This window comes from Corythoichthys intestinalis, chromosome 13 (genome assembly GCF_030265065.1).
Source record: "Corythoichthys intestinalis isolate RoL2023-P3 chromosome 13, ASM3026506v1, whole genome shotgun sequence".
Taxonomy (NCBI): domain Eukaryota; kingdom Metazoa; phylum Chordata; class Actinopteri; order Syngnathiformes; family Syngnathidae; genus Corythoichthys; species Corythoichthys intestinalis.
In genome coordinates, this window is record NC_080407.1 from 5,036,465 (window position 1) to 5,052,830 (window position 16,366).

Below are 16,366 nucleotides of genomic sequence, written 5' to 3' on the forward strand. Positions count from 1 at the left end.
GGGCATTGATGTAATACTTTGTCGCGTTTAATCTCCAAAATCTCTGAACTCACCCGACAGCGAAGCAGTGGATCCCAGTGAAGAAGATGAACTGTTGACAGTGTCTTCATAGAAGACATCAGTGACTTGGATATCCTCTGTAGAGGACGAGTAGAGATCTGACTCAAATGGGAGTTCTCTTTCATTCTCACCTGGATCTGTAGGGCTGAGATCTTCCTGTGTATGTAAGATAAAGCGATGATTACCAAATTTTCTGAAGTATAAATCCTACTTATTTTATGGTTTAGCTGGGACTACGGCATATACCGGTACATCACTACCTGATGCGTCAGCGACGCTTCTTCAGTGATTTGGCGGCGTACGGTTGGTAGAGTGTTGGATGCAGAAACAGGAAACAGGAAGCCGGGCTGCTCGGTTATACCAGTAACCCAAATTGCTCCGTTCCCGTCCAAACCGCCATGGGTGAATATCCGTTGCGTTCGAGTTCTTCGCCCGTCCTCGATCTGGTTTTTGCTAGCGTCGTCACTTTCAGACTTGTTGGATTTCTTTTTCACGTGAGGGTTGAGCCGTGTTTTCTGTACGGGTGGCTCGGGAGAAGAAGGTTTCGGGGTTGACTGAGTGATAATCTGGACCGGCGGGTTCTGTGTTGATTGCAGTCGGGGGTGAAGTGTTGGTTGATTCTGGTAAACTCTGGTCTGTTCTGCCGGGATCTCCTCTACAGGGCTCTGATCCAGAGGAGTGGGATTCTCTGGTTTCTGCCATCGGCTGTTTGGTGACATCTTCAAATGAAAGTATGATTTTATTACATCATGAAAGTTAACATCTGAAAATGCTTCTTACCTCTTTGTTGCTTTTAAATTCTTTGGAGACATCAGGAAAGGACTCACTCTCTAGAAAGAACACATGTATTTCCAAATTAGAGATGTCCCGATCGATCGGGTCCGATCACGTCATTTTCAAAGTATCGGAATCGGCAAAAAAAATATCGGCCATGTCTTTTTTTAATATATATATATATTTCGTAATTAAATCGTTTTCTAATTGTATTTAACGTTACAGACATAATATGTTACACTCATCCAGTCTTTAGTTTAGGCGTAAGGTAGGGTTATGAAATTTATCCCGATAACAGCGGTAATTAATTTTTAAAAAATGTATCACGTTAAAATATTTAACGTAATTAATGCATGCGCTGCACGACCCACCCATGCATTGTCGCGCTCAATCTGTTATGACGCCGTTTTACCTATATAGACAGATAAAAGGCAGCGTAAAATGAGTGGAGTGAATTTTGGCAGCCTTTGGAGCCTTTTTTTAATTGGCTAAAGCCTTACAATCCCTCTCCCTACGATTAGAAATATTATAGGAAGCAATGTGGGGAAGCAAGGTAGCAATTGATCTTTTTCATAACACCTTATGTTATTTCGCAACGCAGAGAAGTTATATCAATTGGTAGCACTACGCACAGTCATGGTTCCACTTCCCATCATGCATTTGGGCATGGCTACAGTATCATTTACTGAAAGCTCAACAAATACACTAGATGGCAATATTTAGTACCAATATACAAAGTCACAAGTCTTTCTATCCGTGGATCCCTCTCACAGAAAGAATGTTAATAATGTAAATGCCATCTTGAGGATGTATTGTCATAATAAACTGTATGTTGAATGTTTATATTCGTCCGAGTTTTATTCATTTTTTTCTTAATGCATTGCCAAAATGTATATGATCGGGAAAAATTATCGGGAATTATTGGAATTGAATCGGGAGCAAAAAAAGCAATTGGATCGGGAAACATCGGGATCGGCAGATACTCAAACTAAAACGATCGTGATCGGATCGGGAGCAAAAAAACATGATCAGAACAACCCTAATCCAAATGATGTTCGAGTAAATTCAAATGTGCGGTTTGCATGTTCTTACCTGGATCCTCCAATGGCATGTCCACGATAATCTGGTCGCTCCATCTTCCTCTTAGACCATTGGTGCAAACAGCCACCACCTGAACCACATAGCTGCTGTTGGCCAGCAAGCTGGAAATGAAGGCTCCCTACGGTACCCCAAATTGAATTGATACGGTCATACATACATCATTCCAAATGAAGGCTACTTTGTTTCGTACCACATCTTGATCCCCATCGGTCCTGTACTCCTGCTTCTTCTGGTTTTGACCTTGTAGCCTCTCGTAGGTAACGGTGTACCAGTCGATAGTCGTGTCGTAAACCACTCGGGGTCGCTCCCACATCACCACAATGGTTGTTTCATTCTGGGCGTCGGCTTGGACGTTTTCCGGTGCCGAACTGCAGGCTAGAGTCACGGAAAGCGAAACCCTCCTTGATTCTTAAGTTATGTTGATTCAATTTACTTGCAAGAACAGAAGGCCAGGAAAGAGCTGAGCAATAAGTGGGCACGCGCGGTGCATTTGTTACAAGCAGAAGGGCCCTTTTCGGAAATACTGACTACTTTATTTCAATTTCAAAAAGAACTGCGGAATAAATTGAGCGAGGGAAAAAGGGGCCCCGATCTACAAAGTCGAGCTCTATGGCAACCTAAAAGACCTACTTTATATTTCTGAGTATGAATTTATGCAGATGGAGAGGATGGCGAAGAGCGCTTTTGATGAAGCCGACCTTGGAGGACAACATTACGCTGAGCGCAACGTAGTCTAGGTTTTGACAATTTTTTGAAAGGATTTACATTTTACTGTAACTTTCTCCAAATCGGGTGCAATCGCGACTTACTCGGCGTGGGCACATCCTCGACTCCAGTGTACGAGGCAAACACCTGCCCCATGAACTGCTGCTGTTCTCTGAAGTTATTCTGCAGGTAGTCAGTCAGCATCACATAACCTGCCTGCTCCATGGTCATCACCTCACAGAAAACCTCCAACTGCAAAGTCAAACACCGCAGAACAAACGGTAAACACAAAACAAATACCGTCATTTTCGCACTATAAGGCGCACCTGACTGTAAGCGGCAGCTGTCCGCACGGTATTATGGGATATTTAAACCATAACATATTAACCGGTAACACTTTATTAGACAGCGGCATCATACGACTGTCGCAAGACCAAATGAACCACCATGAAGCTTTGCAGCAATTAGTTCAAAGCCTTATTGATTTAAGAGGCTTCATTCGGCCATCACTGTCACACATCACATCACAGTCAACCTGTTCTGCCACCTGCTGTCAACACTGTTGTTGTCCAACATGCCTCCTAGCATGCATTGCAGCGTTACAGATGTAAATAAAATTTAAATTCATGTTCTGTACTAATTATGTATTCAATCTGTTTCAGTTGTTTCATTAATTGCTAGTGATGGTATTTGGTAACACTTTATTTGACAGTGGCGCCATAAGACTGTCATTAGACAATCCTAACTATCACATGACACTGTCATGAGCATTAATGAATGCTTATAACAGATGTCATTTAGTGTTATCCAGCAAATGATCTCAATTTTGAATGGATGTAAAAGATTCGAGGTGGACATCAATGGAGTTAGTCACATAATTTGCAGGATGACACTTAATGACATCTGTCATAACCAGTCGGTAATGCCCATGATAGTGTCATGTCATAATTATGACGGTCTTATGACAGTCTTATGACGCTACTGTCAAATAAAGTGTTACCAAATACCATAACAAGCAATTAATGAAAGAACTGGAACAGTAACTGAATAAATAATTAGCACTAGGGTTGTTCCGATCATGTTTTTTTGCTCCCGATCCGATCCCGATCGTTTTAGTTTGAATATCTGCCGATCCCGATATTTCCCGATCCGATTGCTTTTTTTTGCTCCCGATTCAATTCCAATCATTTCCGATAATTTTTCCCGATCATATATATTTTGGCAATCCATTAAGAAAAAAATGAATAAAACTCGGACGAATATATACATTCAACATACAGTACATAAGTACTGTATTTGTTTATTATGACAATAAATCCTCAAGATGGCATTTACATTAATAACATTCTTTCTGTGAGAGGGATCCACGGATAGAAAGACTTGTGACTTTGTATATTGTGACTAAATATTGCCATCTAGTGTATTTGTTGAGCTTTCAGTAAATGATACTGTAGCCATGCCCAAATGCATAATGGGAAGTGGAACCATGACTGTGCGTAGTGCTACCAATTGATATATCTTCTCTGCGTTGGGAAATAACACAAGGTGTTAAGAAACAGATCAATTGCTACCTTGCTTCCCCACATTGCTTCCCATGATATTTCTAATCGTAGGGAGAGGGATTGTAAGGCTTTAGCAATTAAAAAAAGGCTCCAAAGGCTGCCAAAATTCACTCTACTCATTTTACGCTGCCTTTTATCTCACTATATAGGTAAAACGGCGCCATTACAGATTGAGCGCGACAATGCGTGAGTGGGTCGTGCAGCGCATGCATTAATTGCGTTAAATATTTTAACGTGATACATTTTTTAAAAAATTAATTACCGCCGTTATCGGGATAAATTTGATAACCCTACCTTAAGCCTAAACTAAAGACTCTGGATGAGTGTAACATATTATGTCTGTAACGTTAAATACAATTAGAAAACGATTAAATTAAAAAACATATATATGTTAAAAAAAGGCATGTCCGATATTTTTTTGCCGATTCCGATACTTTGAAAATGACGTGATCGGCATCCCGATCGATCGGGTCCGACATCTCCACATGACACTGTAATGAGCATTAACAAATGCTTATAACAGATGTCATTTAGTGTTATCCAGCAAATGATCTCAATTTTGAATGGATGTAAAAGATTCGAGGTGGACATAAATGGAGTTAGTCACATAATTTGCCGGATGACACTTAATGACATCTGTCATAACCAGTCGGTAATGCCCATGATAGTGTCATGTCATAATTATGACGGTCTTATGACAGTCTTATGACGTCACCGTCAAATAAAGTGTTACCAAATACCATAACAAGCAATTAATGAAAGAACTGGAACATTCATTCATTCATTCATTTTCCATGCCGCTTTTCCTCACGAGGGTCGCGGAGGTGCTGGAGCCTATCCCAGCTAACTACGGGCAGTAGGCAGGGGACACCCTGAACTGGTCGCCAGCCAATCGCAGGGCACAAGGAGACATACAACCATTCACGCACACACCCATAACAGTAACTGAAAAAATAATTAGCACAGAACATGAATTTTGATAGTTTTACATCTGTAGCGCTGCAATGCATGCTAGGAGGAATGCGTTGCCTATTAACAAAAATAATTCAACAGATAAGCCTTACTGGACTATAAGCCGCAGGATCCAAAATGGAGGAAAAAAGTAGCGGCTTATAGTCAGAAAATTACGGTAAGTGTTTTTTTTTGTGGTGACACAGAGAGCCATGCCCTATTTTTAGTAAGCGCTTATGTGGCCGTGTCATGTCCTGTCACTCTCATTCCAGTCATGTAAATGCACACTAGCATGTGCAAACACATATGGTTTGACCGATAAACACACAAAACCAGCGCAGTTCTGTATTTATCACGAATTAGAATATTTTGTACCTCAGTTTTGGGCTACTCGCCTGTGTTTCCGATATGGCCACGGTGTGTTTGAAGACGACCCACTCGACCGTCTCCGAACAGGGAGGTGAAGTCAGTGAGCCGTTGTAGATGTAGTATTTTGCTGTGTTATTTGGCAGCAAGGGCAGCAAAGCCAACGCTTCCATTGAGCCACTCTTACCTGCTCGGCAACAGAAAATAGTTAGGGTACTGCGGCCAATGAGTGAAATAACAGAATTGGACTCACCAAATCGACTAACAGTGTTGACGGCGTCGATTATAGGAGTGAGGTTATCATTGTCGTCCAAGCTAATCTGCAGAAATGGAACATTTTTTTTTTTTATAATTCACTGATTTCAGATATATTTTAGATTTACCTCAAACAGCACAGCTAAGGCCGCAATTCTGCCTCCCTCCCTGATGGCCTCTTCTATATTTTGGAAGGCATCTGGATCATAAGCGTAGATTTGCATCTGAAATGAATTTAGCGAGTCAGCCCCAAAGCAAGGATAAACATACCAGTGGGGAGTTTGTTTTGAGTACCTCAAGTGGGTATTTCATCCCATTGAGGCTGTGCTCAGACCCGTCGGAAGTAGCGTTGCAGCGTCCCCAGTGGAAGGTGATGGTACTCACACGGAACCTGGAGCTCAGTCCACCTCCGCGTACGTAAAAGTCGCCATCTACGTTGATAGCCACTGAAACATAAGCGCGTACATTCCAGAGCTTATAAATATTTACATAATGACTCGTAACAATTTGTGAGATATTTTCTTTAAATGATTTTTGAATGAACTCTCAGAAGCTTTCACTTCAAGGTTAGCATTCTAAAATTGTGTTTGACTGTGTTTTGTAAGCAAACGCAAAGAAAGTAGGTTCATTTGAATTACAGTGGTATGAAAAAGTATCTGAACCTTTTGGAATTTCTCACATTTCCGCATAAAATCATCATCAAATGTGATCTGGTCTTTGTCAAAATCACACAGATGTAAAAACAGTGTCTGCTTTAACAAAAACCACCCAAAAAATTTAGTTTACATATTTTAATGAGGACTGCATGCAAACAATGACAGAAGGAGGGGAAATAAGTGAGCCCTCTGCCTAAGGAGACTTAAAGAGCAATTGAAATCAATTTTTACCAAACAAATCGAGTCAGGTGTGTGCCCAATCACTGATGAGTGGTTTAAAGTAAAAAAAAAAAAAAAAAAAGCTAAAAAGTTAAAAGTAAAAACTGTCTGGATGAGTAACATTGTTTTATGTGCATCATGGCTCGGTCAAAAGAGCTGTCTGAAGACCTGTGATCAAGGATTGTTGATTTGTATAAAGCTGGGAAAGGATACAAAACCATCTCTAAAAGTCTGGATGTTTATCAATCGACAGTCAGATAAGTTGTCTACAAATGGAGAGAATTTGGCACTATTGCTTCTCTCCCAAGGAGTGGCCGTCCACCAAAGATGATGCCAAGAGTTCAGTGCAGAATATTCAGAGAGGTAAAAAAGAACCCATGAGTGTCTGCTAAAGACTTACAGAAATCACTGGCACAGCCCAATATCTCGGTGCACACATCAACTATAATGACATATAATGTCATGGTATTTCAAAGCATTCATAATGCCATGCCCCCTAACAAGGTTCCCAGTGATGCTGTGGGGCTGTTTTGCTTCCAAAGGCCCTGGAATACCAGGATATTTTAAATCAAAATCTGTTGCCCTCAGCCCGAAAGCTGAAGATGGGTCGTCACTGGGTCTTTCAGCAAGACAATGACCATAAACATATGGCCAAATCTACACAGAAATGGTTCACCAGACACAAAATCAAGCTCCTCCCATGGCCATCTCAGTCCCCAGACCTTGTTTTGTTAGCAAAAGGGGGTTGTACAAAGTATTAACACAAGGGGTGCTAATAATTGTGACACACATTATTTGATGTCAAATATTTTTTTCTTTATGTGGGACTTTTTCCCCACTGAATGAATGCACTTGTATTGAAGGTTGGATTTTTCTCTTTTTTTCCATATTATTTGAATAAAAAATAAAATTATTAGAAGCTAAAAAGCACATCTTTTTCAGGGGTGCCAATAATTATGGAGGGCACTGTATATTGAACTGTGCAATGTGCCTAATAAATTCCGAGGAGCTCTTCAAGGATATGAAGTCCTAACAGGATATGAAATACAGTTAAGTGTGACTGTACCGCTCATGCATTATTCCTCATCACATTATGGCAGCTCCGCATCGCTACCTTGATATCTAATTTCCTTTCCAAGTCTATACGAGTAATAGAAAGACATGAATTCAAATGTATCGATAACACAGAGCGCCTTCACAGTGAGATTTGTTTATCAGGCATGACATCACTCGTTAAGACTTTCCCCTCGACGCGTTGTTCTTATTTTTCACCAGTGCTTCTATACGTTCTCGCCTCCAGCTTCTTTATTGACTCTTTTCTTTTGCTGGGTTTCATCTCTGCCTCTTGACATTGATCTTTTTCTCCTTTCACCACATGCTCGCTCTGTAGTGTTGCGCCTCTGGCTGCTTCTCCTTCAATGACTGCTTCTCGCTCTGTTCCCTTAAATCCTCACGGCTGCTCTCCTCCGTTAACCCTCGTGTTGGGAGATTAAAAAATGTCTTTTTTTTTTAAATCTAAGTCTGAATGTCGAACCTGTTTTCCCATTGTTGTGGATGGTGGTGGACTCCGCCATGGGTCTTTCCCAGCCTTCCAGTTGCAGGTTCTGGTACTGAAGTCGGACCTGTGCGAAGGTTTCGTCGATGTCCACGGGACTCTGTCTGGCGCTGTTACATGTCGGGTATTTTTTACCCCAGTTACGCTGGTTCAGGGTACCTGAAAGCAGAGTTGAAGCGTGAAAAAACAGGCGGTGAGTTACAGTATGTTTCATTTTGTAAGGTGACCAAGCATGTGATGCAAATCCCAGCAACACATTTCATATAAGTGAAAAAAAGAAGGGAAAAACCCCCCTGCATATTCAAAATTCCAACAGAACTACTGTCAGTCAAAGACTAATAGAAGTAGCAGTGTGGGAGGTAAAGTAACGTTTCGGAAATCTTGCATCACAAACACGACGAGGATTAAAGACTTTGAGAGTAGCACGGATCTGTTATTAGCTCAAAGTGAATGATCATGTTTCAGTGCCACTCACCGTTTTTTGGATAGTTGATTCATCACCAATTATATTTGATGAGTGTTCCAATCAGCTCGTTTTCCACTGCTCAATTTTTCTGGCCTTTGTATTTTAAGGGGAAATACTTATTGGAACAAAAACAGGTATTTGGACAGCAATTATGATGTTACCGCTATCGATGTCAATGTGAATTGGATAACATGAGAATAATTAAAATTGTGTTTACAACAACGACCTATAACTAATGAAGCACCGATACCGATAGCAGTATCAGTGGGGGGAGGGGCTGATCCGGCCCGAAAATGGTGGTATCGGAATCGGCGAGTACCAACAAGCAGGATGCCGATACCATATACGGGTCCTGTATTATAACACTTGACACTGTGCTGTCATTTTAATCTGTTTGAGCGGGGTATGTGCGTTAAATGCGTCAAATATTTTAACGTGATTAATTTTAAAAAGTTGATTACCGCCCGTTAACGCGATTTTTGACAGCCCTAGTTATTTTTTTATTCTTTTTATTTTATTTACTTTTGTTCCGTGAAGAATCCAGCAAGGGTTATTTGATTGTGGCTTTCTGAAAAACATTAAATTTTTACATTTAGGCACTCCTCCAATTGTCACACTTTTTTTTGTTTAAAACTGATCCTGGCCTCTCATCAGAGAAGGGAAAAGTTATGAGGCCCTCACAGGAAAATGTTTGGGGACCCCTGTTTAAAAGGGTAAATATACGAAAAAGAAAATCTCGACCACTTCTTGATGTCTGCGATTTCTGCATTATGACCCCCTGTTATATTACCATGTTTCACCCATAAAATCCCCCCAAAATCTGGCCGTGACCATTCACAGCTGTGTCTTGACACTCGGTGATACATGCTTGGTGATAGTTTTTGGCCCGAAAAGTGGTAAGTACACGATAATATCTCGTTAAAATCATAGGGTCGTTAATTATGCTCTCGCGTGCTTATCACAGTTAGGATTTTGCTGTTTAATTTTTTTTTTAATGCCCTCCTGTTCAAAACTTTTGTTCCTCCTAAAAATTGAGATTCAAAGCTTTCCTATGATGTATCACACATGCATATAGGACAATTTTGAAATTTGGCCTAATTGGTGGTCTCAGAGTGGAACTTCAAGTCACCTGAGTGTTTTCTGCCATATATAAATAAACGGAGTGGTATCGGTAGCGGCCGATACTGCACAGCCAGATATCGGTATCGGGGCCAAAAAAAGTGCAACACTACCTATAAATATTGTCTGGGATAAAAGAAATAATCAACTCGTTAAAATTGTGGTTCATAGGAGATCCAGAGCTTAGAACGAGTGTGTTTTTGTAGATTACGATGAGAGACGATTGATCGAATGAAAAGACGATGGTGAAGGGAAAAGGTACCGTTCTCGCACACACCATATAATTGCTTGCATTAGTATAACATATTAATTGAACTATAGTTTAGGCAGACTCCACTCAGCGGCCTTGAACACCGTAAAGTGAATCACCTTATCGGCGCTCATGAGGGGGAAATGGAAAAATGGTACCGTTTCTCGTAGGCACCGTCTAACTAATTGCATTACTCAAACACACGTAATATAATCAATCAGGGAATAGTATAATTTCTCATATTCACTGTAGGAGTGCACTACTCTAACACACCTAAAGTAAAAAAAATAGCACACCATAGTTTAAAGAAACAGAATAGATACACAACGCCATCTTATCACAGAAGCCCAAACGTGCGCGCCACGAGCAAGATTGACGCACCAACTCTGGCAATCAGTCCTCCCGACAAACGAACAAGGACAAAGACCAGCGCGCTTTGTCCTAAAACAAGTAGTGGCAGCTCGGATAACAAAGTTGATAGCAGGCGCTTGTGACGTCAAGACCAGCATCGGTCGCTGTGGCAACCACATCCCATCCACGCACGAACCTAAACAGCCCAAAACCGGCCAGAGAGAGATGATCCCAAAGCAACGCCCGGACACACCTTCGGCCGGCCCACAGACTTAAAAAACACTGGACACTGAGATAAGACAGATTTTGCTGCACGGAAACATGTAGCCTTGTTTTGGATCCAGAATTGTCCCTCCGTTGTCTCTTTTTGCCTTGTTTTTGACCATTGTGGACGAATAAATTGTCAACCTGCTTTCGGCGAGTCTTTTTCAAACTTTTGGAACATGGAGTTAGTACAAAGGGTTAACATCAGAGATGAACGCGCGAAGTTCCGCCTTCCCGGTTGGCGCGCGCGGAGGCAGCATCGGTAGAGCGGCACTTTGTTCAGCTGTCGCTGTTTCCGTGCGGCTTGTCTGGGGAGGCGAATTTCAACAATGGTTAAAGGAAAAAACTAAAATGAAGTACAGCAAGCTTGGGTAGCGAGAGGAAAATATCTCCTGGAGCTAAGTGAGCTTTTCATAGCGGTCAGGTACTGAAATGAAAGTGGATGAATGAGCAATTTACATGAAATAGCCCTAAAGTCGACTTTTATGAGAAAACGATGGAAAACTTCCACAAGAGCGACCCATGCAGTTAAAGTGGTCAAGACTGAAACTGCCTTCTGTTAAGCCACTCATCATTTCTGCTCACTCTGCTGTAGTAAACAGAGAAGTGACGATAAAGAGGATGAAGCTCAGCGGAGCACAAAGGGAAGAAATGAGGAGGAAAAACGGTGGGAATCAAAGTTTAAATTGGATATCTAAAGAAAACACGGAATTCATCAGTCAATTGCAATAATTTGACCGTCTGCAAATGGATTCTGCTGTCAAATACGCGCATATCATTGATTTAAATAATGTAGGCCTCAATTTTTTCCGACTGTCTGTTTCTGTTTGTCTCAGCCCTTGTGCAAAATAGCCGAATACTAATCAAATATTAAAAGCGGAACGTCGCCGTTGAAGCTGTTTAACCCGACGGTGAAACTTTTGAATATGAATTATCGACTCATGTGTGCAGGTTTCCACTTTGAATTGGCCATTGCTGCATTTGAATAACTCAGCATATGATTTTCAGAGTGAAGAGAATTTTGGCAGGATTTCATTCTTTCCCTGTTCCACAATATAAGAGACGTTTGGAAGCAAAATAAAAGTCGCACCTACACATTGTTTGACGATGCACACCCACGCAGACGCAATGTGGCAACCTATACGAAGCCTTTCAACTCCGGCACCGTCTAGACATGAAAACATGTCATAGTCTCGAGAGGGCAAAACAGACACATTGACTTGTTCATTTTTAATTTTGCCCTAATGAAGGATCAAATCTGCCTCGTTGTCTCGGTAGGTACAAGCCGAAAAAGCCAGAACGCGAGGAAGTGGCACGTGTACGTGCACACCTCACTGTCATTAAGCGTCTGAAACAAGGCTGCGGGTGCCGCCTCACTAGAATGCTTAACAACTAGAGCAGAAGAAAGGCCAGCCTGGAGTATTTGGTGACTGGGAGTTGTGAACATGTGCGTGCAGATGAACTGAGAAAAGAGAACAGCTCTGTTTTTAAGATGGTGATAGACATCCAGTCCGTTCACCACCAACTGTCCCAGTTGGAGCTTGTATTTAAAAACAAATTAAAAGTGGAGCGCTCGCGGGTTCCAGCTGTGAACGCTGGTCCGAGGTCACTACATCACATCGCATCAGCACTCCTACAATCTGACCAACTTAGGGACTGTTTTCACTGCGTTAAACAGATCTGACCCAAATTGGCCTGCACGGAGTTTCATCCAAATAGTTGAGCTGGTTTGTGTGCTAATGACAAAATGCTACAACATCTGGCTCGTCAAGTGATTTCTCCTTCGGTCCTCGGTGAAATGTGCATCAGTAAGGGAAATGTTTTCCTGGATGCTTCAGCCCACTTCATATAAGAATAAACCCTGCGGCGGAATTCCGTCAGTCTAATGCAGAACTTGCTAAAATATCCAAAATCAATGTGCATTTCCGTGTGATCGCGGGATCAAGCGGGAGGGGAGTTTTGAAGCTGGAGTCGCCAGTGGGAATGCAGAAAGAAGAGAGATTTTCAAGTTATTAACCCACTGGCTGCCATTGACGTTGATAGCAGTTCGTGAACAGATTTGCTCAAATTCGGTTTATTATGGACCAAAAGGACAGGCGCTGTAGAAGTAAAAAAAAAAAAAAAAGTGAGCAAGATTGACGCACCAACTCTCACAATCAGTTCTCCCGGACAGTCCAGAACAAATGGCAGGACGCTCTGTCCCAACACAAGGAACGCCGGAGAACGCCCGATATCCAACTGATGAGACTCCAAGAGCCCCTTTGATGCTGAGGTGGCAAAATCCACAACCCTCGTTGCCCTGACAACAGTAACCTCCGAATCCTACTGTCCAATCTACAAACAGACAATAATCCCAAACAACACCCTTCTTCCTGCCCACGGCCCACCCCGCGAGAGCCTTCAAAAGACTGAATGTTGAACTAAGCGTTGTCATTTTTTCTCGGGAACTTTTTGTTGACTTCTGTTATGGTGACCTTGGAATGAGTTTGCCTCCTCGCCTGAGTCTGTGTCTGTTTCGCCTTTCTGTTTGATCACTGTCGACCTGAATAAATTGTCAACTTGTTCTCGGTGAGCCTTCTTTAAACCTTTCAAATTGGAGAACAAATGGTTAAGACTAGGGTTGTTCCGATCATTTTTTTGCTCCCGATCCAATCCCGATCGTTTTAGTTTGAGTATCTGCCGATCCCGATATTTCCCGATCCGATTGCTTTATTTTGCTCCCGATTCAATTCCAATCATTCGCAATAATTTTTCCCGATCATATACATTTTGGCAGTGCATTAAGAAAAAAATGAATAAAACTCGGACGAATATATACATCCAACATACAGTGCATAAGTACTGTATTTGTTTATTATGACAATAAATCCTCAAGATGGCATTTACATTATTAACATTCTTTCTGTGTGTAGAAAGACTTGTAATTCTTAAAGGATAAATGTGACTTTGTATATTGTGACTAAATATTGCCATCTAGTGTATTTGGTGAGCTTTCAGTAAATGATATTGTAGCCATGCCCAAATGCATGATGGGAAGTGCAACCATGACTGTGCGTAGTGGTACCAAAAGATATATCTTCTCTGCGTTGGGAAATAACATAGGGTGTGAAGGAAAAGATCAACCACTATCTTTCTTCCCCACATTGGTCCCACGATATTTCTAAATGTTGAGAGAGCGATTGTAAGGTTTAAGCCAATTAAAAAAAGGCTCCAAACGCTGCCAAAATTTTCTCTACTCATTTTACGTTGCCTTTTAGCTCTATGTGTACGTAAAACGGTGCCATTACTGATTTAACGCGGCAATGCGTGAGTGAGTAGTGCAGCGCATGCGTTAATTGCGTTAAATATTTTAATGTTATTACCGCCGTTAACGCGATAAATTTGATAGCCCTACTTTAAGCCAAAACTAAAGACTCTGGATGAGTGTAAGACATTTTGTCTGTAACGTTAAATACAATTAGAAAATGATTTAATTTAAAAAAAAAAAAAAACATTTATATATATATATTAAAAAAGGCATGTCCGATATTTTTTTGCCAATTCCGATACTTTGAAAATGACGTGATCGGACCCGATCGATCGGCAGACATCTTTAGTTAAGACTACGATGAACGCGCAGAGTTTGGCCTTCTGGCCGGATTGCCGGGGTCTCGCCGGCCCGGGTCATTGGAGCTATGCCAGCGCAGGTCCGGCGGTTCGGCTAGCGCGATTCCGGTGGTCTGGGTAGAAGGTCAGATTCCTTCAACATACTGTATGTTAGTTGTTGTTTTTTAAATACAGCCTATCACCTTTATAATACACCTTTATTATAAAAAGTATCTTAAAAAAACATAGCTTGACTTGGTTAAAAGAAAAAAAAAATACAATTTCCCCCAGGGCCAGAATACAACTATTTTGAATTCTACTGAAAGCGGGGTTGGCAATGACTATTCCCAGTTCAAATGGATTAGATGTCTCCCAATGTTAATGTCAAATAAACACAATGCCATTTTTGTTACAACACAGCACTGAATAATGAAAAACGCAGTTTTGTCAGATGAGTTATCAGCGCAATAGAAAGCGTGTCATTGCTTTGCTGTGGGTAATCAGAGTGCACATTGCATGCGAGCAAAACAGATGGGACCCCATAGGTATCCTCCAGGCAGAAGGAACCCAAGGCCACTAGGGACCATGATGAAGGAAGTGGAAGTTTGTTCAAAAATTCATTTGCAGCATATTTTGTCCAAAAAAAAGGAAAACAAGTATATCTATGGCTCTAGCGTATTTGAATGCAAACTGACATAATTGGAGACTTCACTAGTTCATCACATGCCCTCCTATTTGGCATTTTCTCACAGCCTTTTCCACATATTTCCTTTCATTTTATCATGAAGCTCTCCCTCTCTGAGACATTTAAAAAGAAGTGCGTCTTCTTTCACATGTTAATGTTTTTACTCACGGCTCAGCGAACAGCACAGAAAGACCCGATTGTGACCGCGACACACACAGACACTCATGCATATGGCAGGAGTGTCTCTAGTTACTGGCACCAGGCTGCCTTCCCGACGTGTGATGTCGAACATCAGAGGCGGGTGATAAACAAGAGAGCGACCCGCACCAAAATATGACTACAAATTGAAGAAGGAGAAGAAGGGGAGGAAAATATTGTTTTTTCTTTCACAAATGAACAGCGTGTGTCTGAGAACTGATTGGAAAGATTTGACGGTGGGAAGAAAACAATCTGTGAAATGAGGGAAATAAGTCTGGAGGAAATGAGGGAGACAAGCTAAATAGAGCATATTTGCATGTCCAAATTGTGAGTGAGCAAGCGTTTTCAAAATGATTTATGAATAAACTCTCACTTCAGAAACTTCATGATTTGCATTAGGGTTGTTCCGATCATGTTTTTTTGCTCCCGATCCGATCCCGATCGTTTTAGTTTGAGTATCTGCCGATCCCGATATTTCCTGATCCGATTGCTTTTTTTTGCTCCCGATTCAATTCCAATCATTTCCGATAATTTTTCCCGATCATATACATTTTGGCAATGCATTAAGAAAAAAATGAATAAAATTCGGACGAATATATACATTCAACATACAGTACATAGGTACTGTATTTGTTTATCATGACAATAAATCCTCAAGATGGCATTTACATTATTAACATTCTTTCTGTGAGAGGGATCCACGGATAGAAAGGTTTGTGACTTTGTATATTGTGACTAAATATTGCCATCTAGTGTATTTGTTGAGCTTTCAGTAAATGATACTGTAGCCATGCCCAAATGCATGATGGGTGGATGTAACACGCCTTTAGCAAACATGACTGTGCGTAGTGCTACCATTTGATATATCTTCTCTGCGTTGTGAAATAACATAGGGTGTGAAGAAAAAGATCAATTGCTACCTCGCTTCCCCACATTGCTTCCCACGATATTTCTAATCGTAGGGAGAGGGATTGTAAGGCTTTAGCCAATTAAAAAAAGGCTCCTAAGGCTGCCAAAATTCCCTCTATTCATTTCACGCTGCCTTTTAGTTCTCTATATAGATAAAACGGCGCCATTACAGATTGAGCGCGACAATGCGTGAGTGGGTCGTGCAGCACATGCATTAATTGCGTTAAATATTTTAACGTGATACATTTATTAAAAAATTAATTACCGCCGTTATCGGGATAAATTTGATAACCCTACCTTAAGCCTAAACTAAAGTCTCTGGATGAGTGTAACAA

At 41.2% G+C, this 16,366-nt stretch overlaps 1 protein-coding gene across 3 annotated transcripts in view; it reads right to left on the reverse strand.

Moving 5' to 3' along the window:
* ptprz1b (protein tyrosine phosphatase receptor type Z1b) overlaps positions 1-16,366 on the reverse strand; it is a 64,662-nt gene that overhangs the window by 12,902 nt on the left and 35,394 nt on the right. For 2 of the 3 annotated variants that reach the window (XM_057854209.1, XM_057854210.1), the window contains 11 exons: positions 8,184-8,363; positions 6,069-6,220; positions 5,903-5,998; positions 5,773-5,839; positions 5,549-5,706; positions 2,745-2,892; positions 2,126-2,310; positions 1,927-2,053; positions 841-890; positions 321-779; positions 54-216 (listed from right to left, as the gene is read on the reverse strand). In XM_057854209.1, the coding sequence (XP_057710192.1) occupies positions 54-216; positions 321-779; positions 841-890; positions 1,927-2,053; positions 2,126-2,310; positions 2,745-2,892; positions 5,549-5,706; positions 5,773-5,839; positions 5,903-5,998; positions 6,069-6,220; positions 8,184-8,363 (1,785 nt within the window). Of the gene's footprint in view, positions 1-53; positions 217-320; positions 780-840; positions 891-1,926; positions 2,054-2,092; positions 2,311-2,744; positions 2,893-5,548; positions 5,707-5,772; positions 5,840-5,902; positions 5,999-6,068; positions 6,221-8,183; positions 8,364-16,366 lie in introns of all 3 variants that reach the window. The other variant, XM_057854211.1, reaches the window with a different exon arrangement.